This window comes from Passer domesticus, chromosome 4, assembly GCF_036417665.1.
Source record: "Passer domesticus isolate bPasDom1 chromosome 4, bPasDom1.hap1, whole genome shotgun sequence".
Classification (NCBI taxonomy): Eukaryota; Metazoa; Chordata; class Aves; order Passeriformes; family Passeridae; genus Passer; species Passer domesticus.
The window spans coordinates 45,550,764-45,572,424 of NC_087477.1; the positions used below are offsets into that span (position 1 = coordinate 45,550,764).

At 36.9% G+C, this 21,661-nt stretch overlaps 1 protein-coding gene across 1 annotated transcript in view; it reads left to right on the forward strand.

Annotated features, from left to right (window-relative positions):
* The window catches only part of CPE (carboxypeptidase E), a 55,572-nt gene extending 33,911 nt beyond the window's left edge, over positions 1 to 21,661 (forward strand). Inside the window, exons 2-9 of the mRNA XM_064417638.1 lie at positions 2,868 to 3,064; positions 4,812 to 4,979; positions 5,907 to 6,024; positions 7,038 to 7,220; positions 13,005 to 13,144; positions 15,176 to 15,275; positions 17,622 to 17,740; positions 18,930 to 21,661. Of these exons, the coding sequence (XP_064273708.1) occupies positions 2,868 to 3,064; positions 4,812 to 4,979; positions 5,907 to 6,024; positions 7,038 to 7,220; positions 13,005 to 13,144; positions 15,176 to 15,275; positions 17,622 to 17,740; positions 18,930 to 19,028 (1,124 nt within the window). The 3' untranslated portion in view covers positions 19,029 to 21,661. The remainder of the gene's footprint in view (positions 1 to 2,867; positions 3,065 to 4,811; positions 4,980 to 5,906; positions 6,025 to 7,037; positions 7,221 to 13,004; positions 13,145 to 15,175; positions 15,276 to 17,621; positions 17,741 to 18,929) is intronic.

Consider the following 21,661-nt stretch of genomic DNA (forward strand, 5'->3'; position numbering starts at 1 on the left):
CAGAGAAGGCTGAACTTTGTGGAAATGGTGTGGCAGGACATATTCTATGACTGGACCAGGGAAACCACAAAGTGCTAAGGCTGAATGACCTGATTGCTGGCACCCTTGGCTTTTGAGGTGTGTGTTAGCCTATGCAGTGGAGGAGCAGCAGCAGCAGCTGGTTCTTTCTGCTGCAGCAGTGGGTGTGGAATGCTGGCTGCATTGCACTGATGAAATGAATGAGTTTTCCTAAGACTTTTGGGTATAGTACGACATTCAGTACTTATATTGAGAAGAAACCCAGCATTTATTTGGTTGCTGTGCCTGGAATTAAGAAAGTGGTAGGGCTCGGAGCTGACAGAAGTGTGGGTGGGTGTGGACCAAGCATCCTTGTTCTCTGCAGCCAGAGGATGGGTAGGAGGACATGGGTTTCTTTGCTTCAGAGACAGGGATAAGAAAATGCCCAAGGGAGATAAAATATAAATACAGAATTTACATTTTGAAGCAGGGCTGTTATTCAGCTTTCTGTTGTCTTTTCCTTTTCATTCTTTTTACATTTGCTTTTCAATACTTTAAGTAGTCTTTAACTCTTGATTTGATAGCAAAACTTAGGAGTTGTGCTGACACCTCAGTGCTAAGAGGATTCTCTGAGTACTGGTTTCACATTTTGTGTTATGAGTTCTGTGATTTTTCTTTATCATTCCAGAAACTGTCATTTCTTTCTTTCACTGAAAATCACTCCCTTGTTTGTGGTATTGAGAAGTTCTGTTCTCCTGACCAAGCCCTCTGTGACATAATTATTGGTATATTTGACCTAAGGAAAATGGGGCTGACCTCTTAAATTACTTTTCATAGGAAACACTTTCTATATTTCCAGTGAAGGTAGCTCTTCCTGGCTTATTTGGGCTGGGTCATTACTACTGAAGATACAAAGCTGTACTCTTGGCTCGCTGTGGACCCTGTGTGACTGTGACTGTTTCCATGAACCCTTACAAACACTGTTAACGATTGCTTTGGGGGAAGGCCAAGTAATACCCTATGGGAAACATATGTTTGTCTTCACTCATTTGAACCAGGCCTGTAAAATCCAAGTGGGTGAGAAAGGCGGGAGATTAATGTACAGGTCTGGGAATCAGAAGAAAAAGTTTCTCCTTCAGGCTTCCTTAGGTATGTCCTAGGGAAAAACACAGGTGCAAAATGCATATTTTGCATATTTTATGTTCATATTTTGGGCAGTTAGTTTGTGAAGCATTTCCCCCATAAGTAACATGCCAGTGTATGTTTGTGTGAGTATTCTGAGTACAAGTGATGTGCAGCGCTGCATATTTCATTATACAGTATCCATCTGTTTTCATGGGATCAGGCTGATTGCGCGGTCTGATTACTCTTGTTGATTAAACCTCTTGCATTCCCTGGTATTAGCAGATAGAAAGAAACAGTAAATAGGATCTCAATGCCAAAAGAGGAAATGGAGAGGTTTAGTCACAGTAATGGCATTCTGTCAGACAAAGTGAAACTGTTTAGCTCAAATTAGGAAACTTTTAAACCTGTCTAGAAAAATATTTCAGAGATGAATCCGTATTTATAAAACCAACTTAGCTGGAGGGAAAGGAAGCCATGATCTTAATAGCACTGTGTGTGCTAGCATCTTATCACTGGATTAAGGCTAACAAGCACAGACTGAAGGGTTGTAAGTAGATATGGCTGCATGCTTGATTAGCAATTACTTAGGTCTTGTTTGTGTAACATTTTTCCTTGCTTGTATTTGCCCCTTTTATAGTGCTAAAGGCTATCACAAAGTGTGGTTGAAGACTATCCAGAGCCTACAATTAACTGAATGTTTGATTAAAGCAGTTACAACAGAACTACATTTCAAAATGAAAAGCATAAGGGAAAAGGAGCTTCAGCCTAGAAAATAGCATATTCCTCATTTTAGTTCCAGGACATCCCTCTTGATCTCGTTTAGTTATTTATATGTACACTAAAACCTCTCTGGAAGGAGAGCCCAAAATGCAGTCTTTTAAAAGGCAAATCCTTCACGGCTCCATAAGACATATGTTGTGTGTGGTTTTCATGCCTGTGGTCATGAAACGAGACTATTTAGCAGTTGGGAATATTGGATGGCTTTTTTATACAGAGAATATCTATTTGTTACACATTCTGTATGTTCTACAACATATCTATATGTTACACATTTAATATGTGTGTTGTATGATTATGTAATATGTATAAAATTTATATTAAATATACACATAAGCATTAAATATAGATTATATATATGGAATATTTAAGCATGTAGTTAATTCTGTTTTTTAGAATGTTAAATGGAAATTGTTGATTTTATGAGTTAGGTTGTTGCACTTGGCCCATAAATATAATTGGACCATTAATATCCAAAACACCTGCTGAGTAAGATTTTTCAATCACTGTGATCAACAGCTGGTCATGGCCTTGCTTTCATGAAAGAATTGCAGTTTAATGCATGTATAATAGAATAAGCTTTACCATATCTTGGAGAGAACAGTTAAGATAAGAAGCTCTGTTAGTGTCAGTTTATATATTTCAAAACTAAGTAATCAAGACACAATTTTGTAATACTGATGCATCAACTGCATTAGATCTCAACAGTAGTAATGTTAATGTCAGTGCTTAGCATTTATTTTGGCACACTGTGTTGTCCTCTGTTCCTCTCTTCTCTGCCTTTGGCAAACAGCTGAATATCAATTAGCATTTGTTAAGCCAGTGTTTAGAAGGAGTTTTGAAGCTTCCTGGGGATACCATGCCCAGTTGTAGTGATAGTCATACCCACATCTCAGGTGTGCTGCGTGATCTGGTCCATGGGTGATTTTTGTATGTTGTTCTCAGACATGTTCTTCTTTTTCTTGCAGGAGAGCCAGAATTTAAATATGTTGGGAATATGCATGGGAATGAAGCGGTTGGAAGGGAGTTACTCATCTTCTTGGCACAGTACTTGTGTAATGAATACCAGAAAGGAAATGATACTATTATCAACTTGATCCACAGCACACGTATCCATATCATGCCATCTTTGAACCCAGATGGCTTTGAGAAGGCAGCATCCCAGGTTTGTAAGGCTCTGTGTATAAGAATATCTATCAGTGTCTGTCAGTTTTGTCATAATGGCTCTTGGACCAACAGTTTTACACATACATGGACTCTTGGTGCCACTTGTTGGCTGGAACAACAAAACCAAAGTATTTTCTAATAGTACTGTACGCTTGTTATGTTTAGCAAGGAGGATTTTATACTTCACTGTCCAACAAGTAGCCATCTCTCCTGTGATTTTAAAATATAATTATGTTTATGTTTCATGCATATTCTTTCACTAAGTTCACAGATTGAACTGCTTCTTAAAGACGTAGCTTCCTAAACTAGCAATAAATGATGTTCCAAAAGTTCTAGAAAAGTGAAAGTTTGTTTTCTTTAAGGATATTCCCATGCAAATACAATTTAAAAAATTATTCACACGCTCACCAGAGCTTGGTCCCAAAACAACAAGCATTATGAGCCATCTTATTAATATTAATAACTTTGATTCTTAATTTCATACATGAAGTACTTTAATTAAGGTATTAGTCAAGAAAATTTAGTATGCATTTTAGGGCAATGACTCAGTCAAGAAACATATAATATATTAATGCATAATTAGCAAATGGAAGTCAAATAGTAACCCTGTTATACAGATTCTGGTGTGTATTTTGTTATAAACAAAAAAAGAATTTCCTGGCTTACAAGGTATATTTATTTTTTAAATTAATATTGAAATGTTGAAAGTTCTCAAGTTCTCTGTTTATGATTAAATAAGTCAAACCTTATTAAGATCTTTATTAAACTGATTCTCATGAAGTCTTTAAAAATATGCACAGACTGTTTATATTTGGTCGTACATCTCCCTCTTGTGGCAGTGAAGCAGAAGCTGTCCTCAGATTGGTGTGGCATTTTACTACTTTGAAATCTCACTCTCTCTGTAGAGGTTCATAATATTATCTGAAACTTTGGCTCCTTAGTCAAAGTACACCTGCTTTTATATGGTTGCCTTAAAATTTAAATATGATTTATAATAAGATTCGATTTAGTACTGCTGTTCTAATTTAGAATATCTTGATCCTGTACACAGAGTTTGATAGAAGATTCAGTATACCCCAAGATTAAAACCAGTAACCAAACTTAACCTACAGTAAAGAGTACTGAAAGCTTACAGAGAGAAGCTAGGAAAAACTATGCGTTCTGAAGGCATTTCCTTACTGAAATCAAAAACTTATTTTAGAGAATCAATTTAAAGAAATAATTTTGCAAAAATTCTCATGGCTACCATTTCAGTGAACAAGGCTGCCAGTAAAGATTAAGGTCCTTTTTTACCCTGGAAGTAATTTAGAGGAACTTGAAACAAGAACAAACATTCTTTTTGGCTTCCAGATAAGCCTGTAGTGCTGTGACTCTCACTACAATGAGATCTGTAATTCATAGTCAGGGCATGAGGCAGTGGGGAAAAGGCAAATCTTGGGGGGATTTGCACTGAAAAATCTGATACTGCTGGTAATTTTACTCATTCTTAGCCCAAGTGTGCCAAATGAGAATAAGCCTGTCCTGCAAGACCCTCAGTGAAATAGAGGCTGGTTTTGTCCCCACAGAGCTCTAGGAAGGAATCGGGGAGATTGACTCAGCTCCTGGTGCCTCAGGAGTTTTTTCTCCCACATGATTCCTTCTTATTCTCAAGCACATGGGAGGTAAACATACCCACATAAAGCTTGATATTCAATCTCCTGAATCTACTCATCTCCCTTCTCTTTGTGTTCCCTTTTCTCATTTAGCCTGGTGAGCTTAAAGACTGGTTTGTTGGTCGAAGCAATGCCCAGGGGATAGATCTAAACCGAAATTTTCCAGATCTTGATAGAATAGTTTACGTTAATGAGAAGGAAGGTGGCCCAAACAACCATCTTCTGAAGAACATGAAAAAAGCTGTGGACCAGAATCCCAAGGTAAGTAGGGACTGAATGTTAGGTCACTGACATGCCCATCTCTTCCCTTTTATGTAAGCAAACAGTAGTGACCCCTAAAAGCTCTGTATGTGGTCTTTATTACTCATCTTGTTCTGAATATTTTGTTCATTTTGTTAAATGTATCCATCTGATGCTTCTTGATTTGTTTCCTCAAAATGGATTGATGTGGTAAACTCTTTTGATCCATCTTAATCCTTAGACAATTCCTCAGTTAAAAGATATCTTACAATTTTTTTGCATAGCCTTCTCTCTTGATTTTAAGCTGGTTTTCCAAATATTCTGCATTTTTACCATTGCCGGAAATTCACTAGTGTATTATGCTTAATTATCTTGCTAGCCAGATAGCTATTCTCAGATATAACACATGCATTTTTGTTAAGTTTAAGCCTTTAATATGCAGCTGTATATTTGGAAGGATTTTTATCTTCTTATGTTTACCCCCAGAGGAAGTTCTAGAAAATGGAGTGCTGTGACTACAGTCCCATAGGACTGTGGCCTTAACAGTTGTGTTCTGTCTTCAAATTAAAAATATTAATAAAGTAATTTTACCTTCCATGCAGAGAAAAGACTGCACCAACATTTTCTTTTTATGATTTTATATTTCTTTGTTTAAAATTGGGTAGGTTCTTTATCCATAATGGGAAGAAGTAAAAGATTGAGATTGCTTTTTTTGTAGTCTTATTCTGAGATAGCTGACACCAGTTTTGGACTTATATTAATCCAGTTAATATAATTATAAAGCTAACGTAAGGACTGATTTAATTTTCTCTGAAGCCAGAATAAAATTACTGTTCACTTAAGTGTCTTGCACAGTTTATGTGGTAATAATTAAGCCCAGTGTATTTAATGGAATGTTTCTACATTGGATTATCCATTTGTAACTGCTGTAATATTGTTTTGTTGTAGCTTGCTCCTGAAACAAAAGGTGTCATTCACTGGATTATGGATATTCCCTTTGTGCTTTCTGCCAATCTTCATGGAGGAGACCTTGTTGCAAACTATCCTTATGATGAGACTCGGAGTGGTATGTAAATAGGAGTTACATGAAATAGTATGAGAGAGAAATTTCATTCTGTACTTATTTCACTGGTAGCTAAGATCCACTTTATAAACCTTGCAAACAAAACCATAAAACACTGCAAAACCATATAAAAATGGAAAAAACCCCCCATTATTTATAGCCATTGTTTTTTAATGACTTATTTTATCATGTTAATCACGCGATTAAAGCTAGTCACTGTATGACCATATTTTCTAGTTTTGAAGGTGATAGTTTGTTTCATTACAAAAATGATGTAATGCCTGAGGGAATCATAGTCCCTCAGATATATTAATCAAGTCAACTTAGCTCTTAAATTACCTGGGGCTGTTTGTATCCTGTTTAAATGAAGTGAGAAAGATGTATCTAGGTTATGGTTTCCTGCACCTATAAAAAATGAACTTCTAAAAGCAGTAGTGGGCTGACAGAAACAGCTATCACTGTTACTGTTTTCAGTACTGGTTCTTTATAAAAAGGATCATATTGTGGCATAGATGTTATCATAAATATACAGCAATATTAGTTTGATTTTTCCTGCTACTATGGGATGAACAAATGACCGAAGTTTGAAATTAAATTATATTGTTTGTGATTCTCTTCTTTCATTTGACTTTATCATGGTTTAATTGCAAGTCTTTCTAATATCTGACTATAAAACTCTTGAGGGAGAAATCTGTGTTTTTGGACTCTGTGTTCTAAAAAAATATCTAAAGCCTGGAATAGTTTAGGTTTTGTGGTGCACTTTTAAAGTAGTATTTTCATAAATATTGAGACTCTTATGATTAGCCACTTTAACGATAGGGCAACAATTGCTGAGGTAATAGGAAAATGTTAAAGTTAAAAAGATAATGGCCTGTTAACTTGTGATGCTATAGGATGCTTACCTGTGTACATAGTATTTTCAGGCACAGTTCTGCTGTGCAGTGATTGTCTTGTGAGTCTAGTCACTGTGACTGCCTTTTTAATAATCTTTGTTCCTGGGATTTTTTCCTCCCTAGGCAGCGCTCATGAGTACAGCTCCTGCCCTGATGATGCTATTTTTCAAAGCCTGGCTCGCAGTTATTCTTCTTTTAACCCTGCTATGTCTGATCCAAACAGACCACCGTGTCGTAAAAATGATGATGACAGCAGCTTTGTGGATGGAACAACTAATGGTGGTGCGTGGTACAGCGTCCCAGGAGGTGAGCCCACCTACAGGAGTCTGTGTCACTGCTTATTCTGAGCTTGAGCTATGTTGTCCACAACTTTTAGTCTGGTTGAGGCTAAATCAAAGCCTGGTTGCTCACCACAGTACTTCTGTAAAATCTGATAAAGCTCACTGTGCTAACTATTAAAATATTATTTATTTATTATTATTTATTGCTTTTTCTACAGCATTTCTTCAGGCTCCATATCATTGCAAATTTAATAGTTCTACAGTGAGCGAATGATAGTTCTGCTATCATGAAATACTAAGTGAGGTTTTTTGGGGGGGAGGGGTCAAGAAAAGAGTGAAAAATCCCCCAACAAACTCTCAACAGAGCAGAGTGCTGGTGGCTCATTTCAACCTCAATAACAAAGGCATCCAAGCTGAAGGAAGCAGGGAAGCATGGTTGGCTGATTTCGCAGTGTTAGAGAAAATGGGGGTTTGGCCTTGGATTTTAATGGGAACAAAACCAGCCATGAAGATGCTTGCATTTACATCTCCATACTCTGGCTTGGTTGGTGCCTGATTCCTGCCCAGGTTCTGTTTCCCTAGACTTTGGTAGAGCCTTCTGTGCTAAGAGGAGCAGCAGAGCTACTATGGGCATGTCCAGATTAATTTTCCAGAAGTCCAAAAGAGGAGCCTGAATTTAGACACAATTCAAATGAGACATTTCATTCCTTTCTATTAAGAATTATGATATCTTTGTAAACTGAGCCAATCAGGTCTTGGGATAACTAAATCTTTGAGTGTTCTGCAACTGCTCGACTTGGAATGAAAACAGAGCTGAAGATTTTTGAGCCAGCTTGTGTTGGAGTGATTTGCCTGTGCTTTGGCTTTGTTGATTTATGTTGGATAACTTTGAACACACATAACTGTTTTATTCTTTGCTTTTCTCTTGATATTCAATTACAGTTTCTGAATGAATTTAAAATTTTTACCTGAAGTGAATTGGAATCTTTCAAAGCATTGGACAGCCTAAATGGTAGCCTAACTGCTTCTCTTACAGTAAAGGTGGTATTAAAAGAAGGAAATATTTAAGCTTCTGTGAAGAAATTAGAAACAGAACAATGACTGGTAGTGCTCACACAGCCAGTGATCACCAGGGGCTGAGTGTGAAGTAAAATGTTGACATTTCCGAATGTAACTAAAACTCCAAAATATTTGTGTGAGGCTTTTAAGACTGTGAATTGGAACCATTAAAACACCCTTGAAAACTGAAGTTTGCAAAAGCTGAAAAATATTAATATAAACAAAATATTGAAAAGTTTAGTAATTAAAATTTGTTTTAATTCAGTTAAAATTTATCTTAATGAAATATTAAATATTGGATATAAAAATGTGGATATATTTAATTTCAGCTTTTTCTTCCTTAAGAAAAGGCTATGAAAAGCAGTTTTTCCATTGTTTTGATGAAATGCTTTGATTCTGATTTAACAGCATATGGCAAAGACACATTTTTCCATTGGAAAAAGTTTTTGGAAAGTTTGATTTCCTCTTTTTGGATCTTGTTTTAAGTTAGACTGCTAATCCCCCAAGTGAGGCCTTTCTTTTTTCATATTTGTATAGACATTAATAGGCAGGAATCCTAGTGCTAAGCATGCTCTATTATCCTAATATGGTGCAGCTAATAAAAAATAGAGAGACAACAATATACTTTGGACCATAAAGATTTAATCCTTTATTGGTTTGTTTTTTTTTTTTTCAAGTGTAGAAATCAGCTGGCGAGCTGTGACTTTTGAACAAAACCTCTGTGGTAGTGTTTGCTGACTTAAAAAAACCAAATATAATTCAGTGAGAATAGTTCTACTCTTTCTATGTCTAGTGCTGGGGAAAATGACTAAACACTGCTCAGTTCAAGTACAAATTTTCTGGGAAGTTTTAATATGAAAAGTTCCATCTGAAAACCAAGATGTGGTAATTAAGTTATTGATGGTATCAGTGATCTTTTGCTGTCCATATGGTAAGAGCTTATTATGGTGCCCCAGTTGTGCAACATCAATTCTTTGCCCACGTAATTGATCCTCAGGGCCTTGTACCTTCTGTAAAAGACAGGTGGGCCAGCAGCCATCTCCTGGCTCTTCAGTCTTCAGGGCGGTGTATGGATGGCTCTCATGTGACTGTGGGTTGATTTTCATGGCTTTCTGAATACCTGGATTCTTTCAGTAGGAAGGCTGAACATCTGTGGCAGGGACATCTGGTAATAGTCCTTGGCTGTAACTGGAAGTAAGGAGGAACCCTCCATTGCATTCATGCTCTGTCCTTCCCTTTTGTCTGACCTCAGGATTTCCTCAGCAACCTCATGCAAGGTGGCAATTCCCCTTTCTGGCTTTTTGGATGGAGAGAGTAGATGACGTAGAGGAATATTTGACTTTTTCTTCTCTCTCTTAATTACAGTTTCTGTGAGGTTTTTCTCAGCATTACTGTTTGGCAGTTACTTCCTTCTGCAGAGCAGGGGTACAGAGAAAAGTTCTCCCCAAGAGCACCTTTGTGCTAAGTCTGAGGCCATGATGCTGTTACACTTGTAGTAGTTATCATCTGTAATCAGCTGATCCGTATAGGTTTTTCAGAGACAGCAAGCCAAGGCAAAGAGGTCATTCTTCTGTGTTCAGGAATGGCTCTTTTAGCCATCAGACTCTGGGGAGAAACAAGTTTGTACACAAAATCATGTTGTTTTTAACAGAGGCCTTCCCTCTAGCAGCCTTTAATTAATGATGTCACTCATGCACAAGAAAGCCAAACTAAATTTGCACAAACAGCTTTCATTTTTGGCATTTCCTTAGCTGCTGACTGTATAAATTTTCAACATCCTTAATGACTTTTTAATGTACCTTTTGTGTGGAGTACCTATCTGGAACCATAAATGAGAAGAACAGACTGTAATCAATAACTACCTAGCCACATGCCTGTTCTGCTTTTTCTGTCATTACAGAGTCACCTGAGTCTAATCAGATTCATGACTTTACAAAAATAGCTTTTTAAAGCAGCTTACTTTGCTGTACCATTAGGCTATTGTTTAACTGTCTTTTTTAATTTTCAGATACTCTCAAATCACCCTTGGCACTCAACTAATTCCTAACTTGGATAACCAGTTTTGGAAGCAGTGTTAGGTTTTTTTTTAGGATTTCACTAAATACTAATGTAGGAGGCATTCATGTTCTCCCCATTCAAGGACATCCTGTCCTGATAAAGGTTACTCTCTTTTCTATGTGAAGAAGCTGAGCTAACTTAGTGCTGTAGCTTGCAGTTCAAAATCTGAAGTAATTCTGATGCCTGGATGCCAGGGGCACACCCCCCATTCCATTTTATTTATGAAGCTTGGTGTGACTTTATTAAAACATGAAGAAATTAGTTTTTTTCCCCATATTCCAAGCTTACTTTTGTAAGCAGTAGCATAAAGACACTATAGTCCCTCAGTCACTGGGCTAGTGCAACAGAGAAGTTTTTGTGTTCTCAAAGTCCTCCTCATGGTCAGCAGTAAAGGGCATTCATTGCTGAATCTCAGTTACATCTGAGGTCTCTAAGCCTTTCTCATCTTCAAAGGGAAGTTCCTGTTAAAGTGTGAGAAAGTCAGTGCTACACTTTGTCACAGTGAGAGGCTTTGGGAGTGTGATGATGTGCATGCATGTGATACGTGCCACGGATAGGGCACTTTGAGGGCTTGATCAGGGCAACAAAGTTGTTGCAATATTTTAGGAATGTTTTGGTTTCTTGTGCATTTCACATAATTACCACTGTGAACAGTGAGGTCAAGAGTGCACAGCCCAGTGCACTCCAGATTGCATATGTGGCAGGCTTAGTAGTTTAGATCTTGGCCAGCTTCATCCCATTCTCTGTCCCAGAGATACAAAAAAATGATTTTTTTTCAGGAGCAACATATAAAGCAAGGACAAAGCCAGGCCCTGGAAACAAACTATAGAATATGGACATTGTGCACAAAACTGGAAAATATATTGCTTCTTTTCTCTGTTCTTGAGAAACTAGGGCATCCCTGAGTAATACTTTGGGAGGAAAGAGAAATTTTGTGAGAATTGGAACAGTAATGGTCAAAAATTACTGCCACTACAGGAAAATTACATTATGCCCTTCGACTCCCCGTTCTCTTCTTCATGTATTCTTTCTTTCTTTTAGAAGAAGTAAAAAAATCAACAAAAGCAGCATTATCTGATGTCCAGAACAGATGCATGATAGTAAGCACTGCTGTCAGGATTTTACTCATTACTCCACTGCTCTTGCTGTGTGTTGCTGAATGGTCCAGCCACGAGTTCTGCCTGCTGGAACACCAGAGCCATCCGTCCCAGAAGCCTTTGCCTTCTCTGTTCTCATTTTTCTAAAGAAAAAAAAGGCTTAGAAATAAAAAGGGCTCTTTTAGCAGTCAGAAAAATCCCTGTGCCTGTCAGTATTTGGGACTCTCATTGCCTGGTTGACAGAAAAGAGCCTCCTCACCTTAGTGTGCTGGCAAAATCCCGCGTGACTCAGTCTGTTTGCCATCCTTGGGGTTCTCTTTGGGATGTGCCACCAGCCCTCTGGGTAGTTATAGACCCTGAACAACACTGGTGCTTAGTGAAGTGCCTCAGGTCTCAAGTAGCTTGCGTGGGGGAGCACAGAGCTGCATGAATTAGTAGTTGTCCTAGAAACACATCTAAATCCCTCAGTGACCTCCATGGGGCTGCTCAAAAGGCTTGATAGCTGCTTTCTTTTCAGGCCTCCGTTTGGGAATCCACTGACTCTGCTAGTTAGACAGACTGGGGAGAAGAGAGGTAGTCCTACAGCAGCTTCTGCTAAATATATATTTGTAACTCTCCTGGGGATTGCCACTGTCTCTCTCCAGTTGGTTGATCCTGTTACAAAAACCAGGAAACCTCCTTCGACTTTGGTTGACCAATTTAAGCAAATGGCCAATATACTCATGTAGTAAGAGGGGGGGGGCTCAGAAATGTAAAAGAATGAAAATTTTCCATCAAGTTTTTATTCTTAGTGATGATGCCACTGTGCTAGTTACTTTTTAAAATTTCAATTACTAAAGTTGCATTTATAGTGATGCTTCTCCTCTCTTTCAAAGGCTATCTAATATTAATTTTACAGAGGCATTGAGTTGGAGAAACCCTATCCATAGAAAAATTTTCATATAAATAAATTTTATAGGAAGTTTTATTTTGTATATTTCTGGTGAATATTTGAAATCTATGCAGAAATTCCTGATAATGAAATGTTTTCTATGTAAAATATTAGTAACGTGAAATGTTATATTTTCAGAAAAAAAACTCAACACATTTTTGACCCATCTTTATAAATCTCCTTTTCAATATCACTTTATTACAATTAATTTGCTTTGTAATTAATTGTCATTCTTCTTACCTTACAAGGTGAGCATCTTTTTGGTTGGTTTTTTTTTTGTTGTTTATTTATATGGAAATATTTTAGCCATAATCTAAAATAATTTTATTTCCCAAAGATCAAAAATGTAATTTATATGTCAGCTATCCAAAAATGCATCAGCTGAAAGTATACAGGTCATGTGTAGCATCAAGTAGAAGTATACAGCCTGTTTATCAAGGCTTTTCTAAACTTGCTCTGGGAAGAAAATATATTTGGAATTATTTGTCCTATTGGTTTCTCTGATTTAAAGCTTCTGAATTCAAAATTAAGCAGATGGCATGGAGTTGTATCAATTGTATTTATGACTGTTTTTTTCTTAATAATCCCAGCATTTTGTGTGTGCCCCTTTTATTTACTTCAGAGTAATGCCAAATGCATCACTGCCTCTTTTCTGGCATTGCAGGAATGCAGGATTTCAATTACCTCAGCAGCAACTGCTTTGAAATCACAGTGGAGCTCAGCTGTGAAAAATTCCCACCTGAAGAAACTCTGAAGGGCTACTGGGAGGACAACAAGAACTCTCTTATAAATTACATTGAGCAGGTAACAGAAGAGAGGATGGCAAAATCAGTCATTGTGCATAAAGCTTCTAAACTTTGTGCTTTGTGAACATCTAATTCAAAATATCATAATTATCCAGATGTTGCTTTAATTCTTGTTAGTCTCTGTGGTGGTAAATCTTGTGTGATATTTCTAAATAAGTGGAAGAAGAGTGGTAAAGAACGACAAATTTACAGTATGGAATCCTTCTCACCCTACTTAAACTGTTGCAGACATTAAATTATTTGTGTTGGGTTCCTCAATGAAAAAAAAATTACAAATCTCCATAGTCTATGATTGACTCCCCCCAGTGCTGGTATTTGTTCTCAGAGAGATGGATATTCTCTCTGAGATATTCCAGTGTGTTTGCAGATGTGGGATGGATCATTCTGTGGATGTACAGCAACCTGGGCAGCTGGATTAGACCATATAGAATTTCTGAAACCTGAATATTTTAGTTAAAAATTGCAAATAAATCTGATGTCATTAGTGATTGCACACCTGAGATTGTAAAACGAGAAACACACTTTGTGAGCAGAGCTGATCAATTAATACATTCATTTCTTTAAGGACTTAATTATGCAGAAATGCTCCAGTTAGCCAGAAATCTGAAATATTTGAGTATTTGAAGTGTTATACTGTTCTTTTAAAACATTATCTGTAGGCTGAGGAAAAAGCTGTACTTGTCCTTTGGGTTTTTACCCATTCTTTATGGAATCCATCTCAAATTGTTAGCTCCTCTGCACAGGGGTTAATTTTCTCTGACTCATGGAAAGCTGTGTTGTCACTGCATTTTCAAAATTGCTCATGTATAAGATACTATTTTGCCAACTTCCTTTGCTCCTGCAGAGCTACCGGCTTTATCCTTGAAGTTCAGATGGTCTGTTTGGCATTGGTTTTTATCCTCTTGCGGGATAAAATGACCAGGTCTCTGCTCCAGCTCCCCTGGGAGTGCTGGGGACAGTGCAAATATGTAATTTCTGCTTTTCTAAGGCTTCTCCCAGAGTGTATATTAGAGGAATCTGAACTAAAATGTAGCAGCTGAATGCACCATATATATTCATAAATGGGAACGTCAATATCCCAAAATGAAACTCGGGATCCACAAGCCTTTTCAAAGGACATGGAACCTGATAGAAGCCTGAACTTCCCAGTACTTTGCTGCTTTGTTTCCAGGCTCACAGTGAGCTGCATCTCCACAGAGGTTCCCAACATCCCCTCAGCCCCAGCACCAAGAGTTCCCTATTTCTGGAGATGAGAAGGCAGCTGATCCTCAGTTTCTTGCTTCTGAGGAGTTTGCTTTCAGGCTGTGCTTAAGATACACTGGCAGGACTGGTCTTTCTGCACAGTCAGATCATACTAGTGTTTTAATTTCATACATAGTGGGAGCAGATAGATTATCTACTGCTGGGGCTGTTACCTGGAGCATGAAGGAGCAAGGACATGAGCCACCACTGCCCTTCTCCCACAGTCCAGGAAGAGTGTCCTGACTCTCTGTGCTCCCGGCTCACAGAACTGGATTTTGGGGTGTGCAATAGAAAGCTCAAGCCTCTCACAGGGGGATTGCCCACTGAAGTCCAAGTGACTGCATTTACTTTGCTAATGCTTCACCTTTAAGGAATAATATCATTAGCTCTACATTCTTACAGCTGATGAAACTTCAAAGAAAAGGTTTCTGTAGGCCGTTCTTTCAAAGCTTTTCTGTGCATTCATTAATCCCCAATATGATAAAGATTTGCAAGTCAATATTTACATGTATTATGATTTGCTGGGTATTTCTGAGAATTACTTGCATTGAACAGATATATTATTATAACTATCTGCTGAATTATGTGTCCTCTTCATTCCCCGTTCCATTATGATATTTAGTATTTATCATATTTATAATTTATCATTGATAGTGGTCATCCTGTGGACTGTGGGATTCATAGCATGCTTTGTTAGATATATCAATAGATATTCCATTGCCAAAAAACGCCATCTTTTCTTAAGAATTTTTTATTTATCATTTGTTGTTGACCTTATTTATTTTAGATTCATCGAGGAGTGAAGGGGTTTGTTAAAGATCTTCAGGGCAATCCAATAGCAAATGCTACAATTTCTGTGGAGGGCATAAGCCATGATGTTACATCAGGTGAGTGTGGTACCTCAGCAGTGCTTCTCCTTGGCTTAGCAGCCTGGAGCCATTTCACATCTTTTTAACTGCAGTTTTAAGGCAGCAAAAGTTCGAAACCAGGATGGTACGTTGTACCCCAAGAAGCTTGTTGCCCACAGGATTTCTTGAATCTTTCACTTGCATTTTGCACTCAGAGTAGGTGAGACTGGTTTTTTTACTTCATGGGTCTCTGGTGTAAATTGGTTTGGGTGGCTCTTGGTTATTAATGCTCTAGTCTGTCTTCTGGTTTGTGAAGCAAATAGTGTTTCACAGCTCTGACAGGATTTAAAGCCCTGTTAACAGTGCTGTTTTCAGTTTGAAGGCTAAATTTTTATCCAAAAGTGTTATATTTTTCACAATGCAGTCATACCTTTTGGTATATAAATTCTTGACAGATTTCCAATTTACATAACTTCCTTCAGCAAAGATAAATTCCCTCTGCTGTTTAGAATTATGTGATGTTTTTTCAGAAGGGTGATTCTAAAAGATGAAAGCTTTGTGTTGGTTGGTGTTGACAGAAAATGACGTGTCACCTCTTGAGTGATGATGTGCTTTGTTCTAGGAGTGAGTTCATAAGGTAGCTTGCACAGTGTGCCAACTTTCAGCCTTCCCTGTACACCTATGCTCTCCTATCCTGAACAATATTTTTTTGATTTGCAAAAGATACCAATAAGTAAATGTCACTGCTTTATGCATGAGCTTATTTTATGGTCATTTTCTCGATGATATGTCTCACTATACTGTCACAGAAATGCAGAATATTATGGAACAGGACTGGTAGATTATTCAGTCACCTCTGATTTCTGTTTGCACATCACCTGCAAAGATACCACCAGCACTTCTGCCAAGCAGGAGAACAGTCTGTGAAAAGATTAGTTACTTTCTGTCACTGCAAACAAGGAGGCAAAATGTACAGAAACTGGAAATAAATTGTCAGGCATAATAAAAAGGGGATAAACTGTGCAAAGAGGTATTTGAGAGAGAGGAGCTCATGCTTCTATGATACAAAAATTGCATCTAATTATAAATCTTTTCACATCTTTGTGTGTGTAGAAGACTTAAAGTCATGTATTGTCAAAACAGGGATGAAAACAAGTACTTGAATATTAGCACAGTCAAAATGAGGGAGAAATATTCTTTGGCTTTTCTCCTGCTTTTTTATTCATGAGTTGAAATTCTGCTTTGTTCCAGTGACAGAAATTAGAATAGATCATTGCTGTAGCTCTACAGCAATTTTTTTTTCCATTCTTTTTTATGAAGAGAAAAATCTGGGAACAACTGGACTGACTACTGACATTTCTTTTGACTATGTAAATAGCAGATATTTAAGTAATTTTTCTCTTTGTACCCTGTGTAGCTGCAGATGTGGTGAAAAAGCATTTAAGGGACTAGTACAAAGAGCATGGCCAAATCTTCTAAATGGCACTGCTAGCTGAACTTTAGAATAGCTCTGCAATCTTTTCTGGAGGTCAAGAAATTCAAATTATTAGCCTGTGACAAATTAGATAATTGCCTGCTGCTGGTGCAGGGAAGAGCTGAGTCTTAGTGAAAAGTCAATAGGGTCATTTCCAGAGATGATGATGATGAGTTTTGATTCTGTGACTGGAAAATATAAACTGTAGTAGCAGTGTGGGAGGAGCCTTTCTTTGACCTGAGTGGATCAAGCTTCCATTTATTTGTTACTCTGAATAAAAGAAAAAACCCTTGACAATGCCTGAATATTGAAACCTGTAGATAATGATGCTTCAAGGGTGATACACATCCAATATTCTAGGAAATTATGATATGTAGCTTTTTCTGAAAGATGAGAAAGGTAGTCCCACTTTTACTTAAATTTGATGGGAATAAAATTTATTTACACTTGGGCTATCAGAATACTGAGGAACACTAAAAATCCGCATCACACTGCAAACAGAATCTCAGACATTTTGCAGGGGCTTTACATTGGCTGGGGGGTGCTTCTAAAGTGGAATAATGTCCCATAATGTCCTTTTCTTCAGTGTGATGGAGAGCCTTCAGCCTCAGCAGGCATAATCTTTCATGGGGGCTCCAGCACAACTTCAAAATTTAAATTTTTTTTTCGATTACCTGAAAGGAAGAAAATATGGTAAACACACACACACACACACACACACACACACACACGTGTATATATATATATATATATACACACAGTTTTTCCTGAAGGAAAAAAGAATGAAGACTCATTTCAGGCAGTCAAAAAGAAAGCACTGAGAGGAATATAAAAGACTGACATATGAGCCTTTCTTCTTAGCTGTGTAATTAGTTTTTTATATATTTATTTTCTTTTCTTCTTCTTTTCAGCCAAGGATGGTGATTACTGGAGATTGCTTGTGCCTGGAAATTACAAAGTTACGGCCTCAGCACCAGGCTATCTAGCAATAACTAAAAAAGTGGCTGTGCCCTTCAGCCCTGCTGTTGTGGTAAGTGCTCACCACTTGTGTTCATTTATCCCCTATTATATATTTAAAAGGTTCCTTTTTCCTTTGCAGTATAAATGTAAGCAGGAGGTGATTTTTCAGAATATTCCAGAACATGTTAATTTAGAAAGTCTGGAAATTACTCTTCTAGCACTTGATGCACCAGCCACTGAGAGTAATTTCACTGTGAACTCATTTAATCTCTTGGCATTCCTATTTATAATAAAAAGACACAGAGAAGGATAATATTGAGATAACATGTTATTGGTACATGTCTGAATAGCCAGTCAGAATATTATGGAATATCTTTTAATAGCACAACATAAAAAGTAAGAGATGTTGAGGTTTTGATTGAGACATATTTTTAATTTAATTTGTCAAATGAGTACCTGCTTAGGTTAAAACCAGCGTCCAGCTCCATGCAGAAGGGTAGCAATGGGCCACTGCTTTGCATAGATATCCAGTATGTGAGGTTAATAAGACCTAGATTGCATCTAAGGTTTCAGAAGCATTTTTAATTCACTCTCTGAACAGATGTGGAGGTATTTAAATTAAATGCTATTTCACTGGTGTGAATCACATGTTAAGATATACTAAACTAGCACATTGTATCTACGTAGATGAGCCATGTCTTAGGAAAAGCTCTCTGGATATTTTTGATGGCACAAAAATGAATGCATGTTTTGAAATGCTGGGGGTGTGCAGTGCTAGGTGTTAGCTGAGATTAGCTCAGCTGGTTAGAGAATGGAGCTCATAAGAGAGCTGGACTTGATGATCCTCGTGGGTCCCTTCCTCAGAATATTTTGTGATCTGTGTTGGCAATATGCTGATGATACTTTTTGTAATATGCCATATGATTTGTGTGGCTGGCTATTATTCAATTTTAATTTCATTGGCCCATACTTTCTGAAATTTTTAGTCAAGTCAAATACAAGTGGACAGATGTTTGGTTCTTTACGAAATTTTGCTCACCTGTGTGTATTTTTGGATAAGTTACTGTACTGTTATACTAGTATTGCACATATTTAAATCAGCTTTGAGATACTTTGAAATAAACCCAGCTGAACCAGAAGGTACCTGTGTAAGCCCTATGTTTGTGTCAAGCATCTTCTTTCAATAAATGACTTTTAAAAGCCTAACTATTCTCTATCTGTAAGCCTTACTGATGTTTTAAATTGTTTCTCTTAATCAGGTTGATTTTGAGCTGGAGTCATTGTCTGAAAGAAAAGAAGAGGAAAAAGAAGAGTTGATGGAATGGTGGAAGATGATGTCAGAAACACTAAATTTTTAAATGAGGATTTTGGCTTTACAGCTTTTAATCTATTATATGTTGACTTAGTATAATGTACTGTGGAAACTTCCTATATTCTAGATTTTGTGCACTTCACAATAATTAACTCTGAATTTTTCAGTCATCTTTTGATTAATATGATTACAAATAACTACTAGCCTCCTAGGTAGATAAATAAGTTATTAATTTTCTTTCATATTGTTATAGAAAATTTACTCTTCTATGAAAATCAGAAAAAGTGAATGAATATGCAGCCTATATGACAGTAAAATCTGTTGTGTATTATTTGCAAGTTCAGAATATGTAGGTTAACACTTGATTTTAAAAAATAAATATGCTGTAGTTGATTACCAATACTGCCAGAAATATTTGACAGTGCATAGTAGTAGACAGTGCTCTTTACTGAGTTCTATAATGGATGTTATTGAAAAGGTATATAATAACAGTGTGTGGTGAAATAATGTTTTACAGGGATTAAAATTCAGTATAACACTTTGTATGTCTCTGGTGTTGGAGCTATTTAAATATGTAAGAAACACAAGCTGACTTCATTTCAGTAAGCGGAAAGAATCTGCATAAACTCTTTAATAAAAGATGGCATACAATGAATTCAGGAAAAAGCAGAGCTTTATTCTTTAAACAGTTGATAATCTTTGAAGATCAAGTTTTAATGATTTCTCATTACTTGTTAAACAAATTAGAAATTCTGAGTGAAAGGAGAAGAGCTAGTGCATCTCATTTATATGCTGCTTGTGTTTGTTTTATGGCAAGAAAAAATAATTTCAGGTGAAATCTGTTTTAATTAAATAATTACCTTTTCAACAATCATTACTTGTTATCAGTGATGTCTAGATAATCAGCCAAGAGTTCATCTTTTCACTGAAGGCTGTCAAAGTGTTACAGTTTAGACAATTAAATGGAAATCTGATGAGATTGCATTTTTAGTGTTGCAAGTCAAGAATGGATTTGTTTCAAGCTCTGTTTCTTCTGCTGGCTTCTCTTATCAAAAACTAGAAACAAGACAGATACATGAAATTTTTTGCAGTGTGGTGAAATTTTCAGAAAAATGTTGAAGGTGATACAAAAGCAACTTTGATTTAAAACAATTCTTTTTGGTCCCTTTTATTTTTTTTTTTTTTTTTTAATTAACATGCTATAGCATTTTGGCCCAGGTGAGTGAAATTTGCAGAGCCAGAGAATACACATGGACCATAGTAGGTGCAAGTTTGGTGCAATTCTTCGGAAGTGACTCCTGGTATGCTACTTGAGATAAGCTAAGCATCTCGTCTGTTTGAAAGCTTACTTATATTGCTAGTCTATTTTAATTCAAGATCAGATATTTGATATAGATTTCCTTCCTCTCTTTCTTTAATATCACTCTCTGTGTTTTGATTGGCATATTATTTTATCTGATGCTTGTTCAGAACCAATCAAGAGTGGACTATCACACTCCTGCTGTAAGTGAAAAATCACATATTCAGGTGCAGGATCCAAATTTACCTCCTTTGGGTATTTAAAAATTTACTGCAAATACTGTTTTCTGAGAATTTTAAATTCTTTAATAAAAATAGAACTTGATCATTTTAAGGAACAGGCTTAAGGTTTGACACGCAATGATAAACTAAACAGCAATAAAAAAGCATAAACCTTCTCTCTCTGATGAAGAGTTTGTCATGTAACCTGCAGCTCATTGGGGTTGTAGATGTTTAACTCCAAATTTCAGAGTATATTTATATACTATAAGTGATTATATAGTGATGAGCTTTGATTCTCCATTGAAATGAAAAACCCCAGGGGCAAATAAAGAATCTTATCTGAATGTGTCTTAATAACACCTTGTGGCTAGCTGTGCACAAGAGCATGCATAAAGGATGCCTGGTTACACCAACATGGGTGTCTATGACAATTTGAAAGGCCAAGATGTGGCACAGAACACATTCTGTGTCTGTAAGTAATAATCTTGGCTTTAACTGAACCAGGTAAAGTTGAAGTAAATGGTATAAAAATGAATTATAATTTATAACATTCAGAGATGTTGCTGTCACATGGGCAAATGGCTACAGGAGTGTAAACTAATGTAATAAGGCAAGTGTATATTTGTACAGAGCACCCTGGTCTGCCTCTTCCAACCTAAGAATTTCAGTCCAAATTACAGCTTTTCATGGTACAATACCTGTCATGCATCCAGTCTTCCTGTGGCATAGTTAGTGCAGACATTACATCAAAGTGATCTCATAACAGGTTTCTAATCCACACCTGTGTGATGTGTGTGAGATCCCCTGGTCTACTGTTTCATACATTTGCGATTAAATGTGGTGTTCCTCAAGTGATCTGTTTGTTGTGCTCTAGATGACTGCTTGCTATTACTGTGTTGAGAAAAGGTTAAAGTGATTAAATGTTACAGCACCAGAACCACTGCCACTGTTCTTGCTCTAGGTAAACATCCTTAAGAACAGTGTAGCCAGGATACTCAATAAATTAATTCATTATGTAGCTTGCTGAGCTGAGCTGTGTTGTAGGACTGTGTATGTTTAATGGAAGATTAAAGTGTTATGTGATGCTGAGCTTTTGGTTAAAAAGGCACATGCTGTACTATTGTACAATAAATCTACAGTTTTATTTAAAATGTAAAA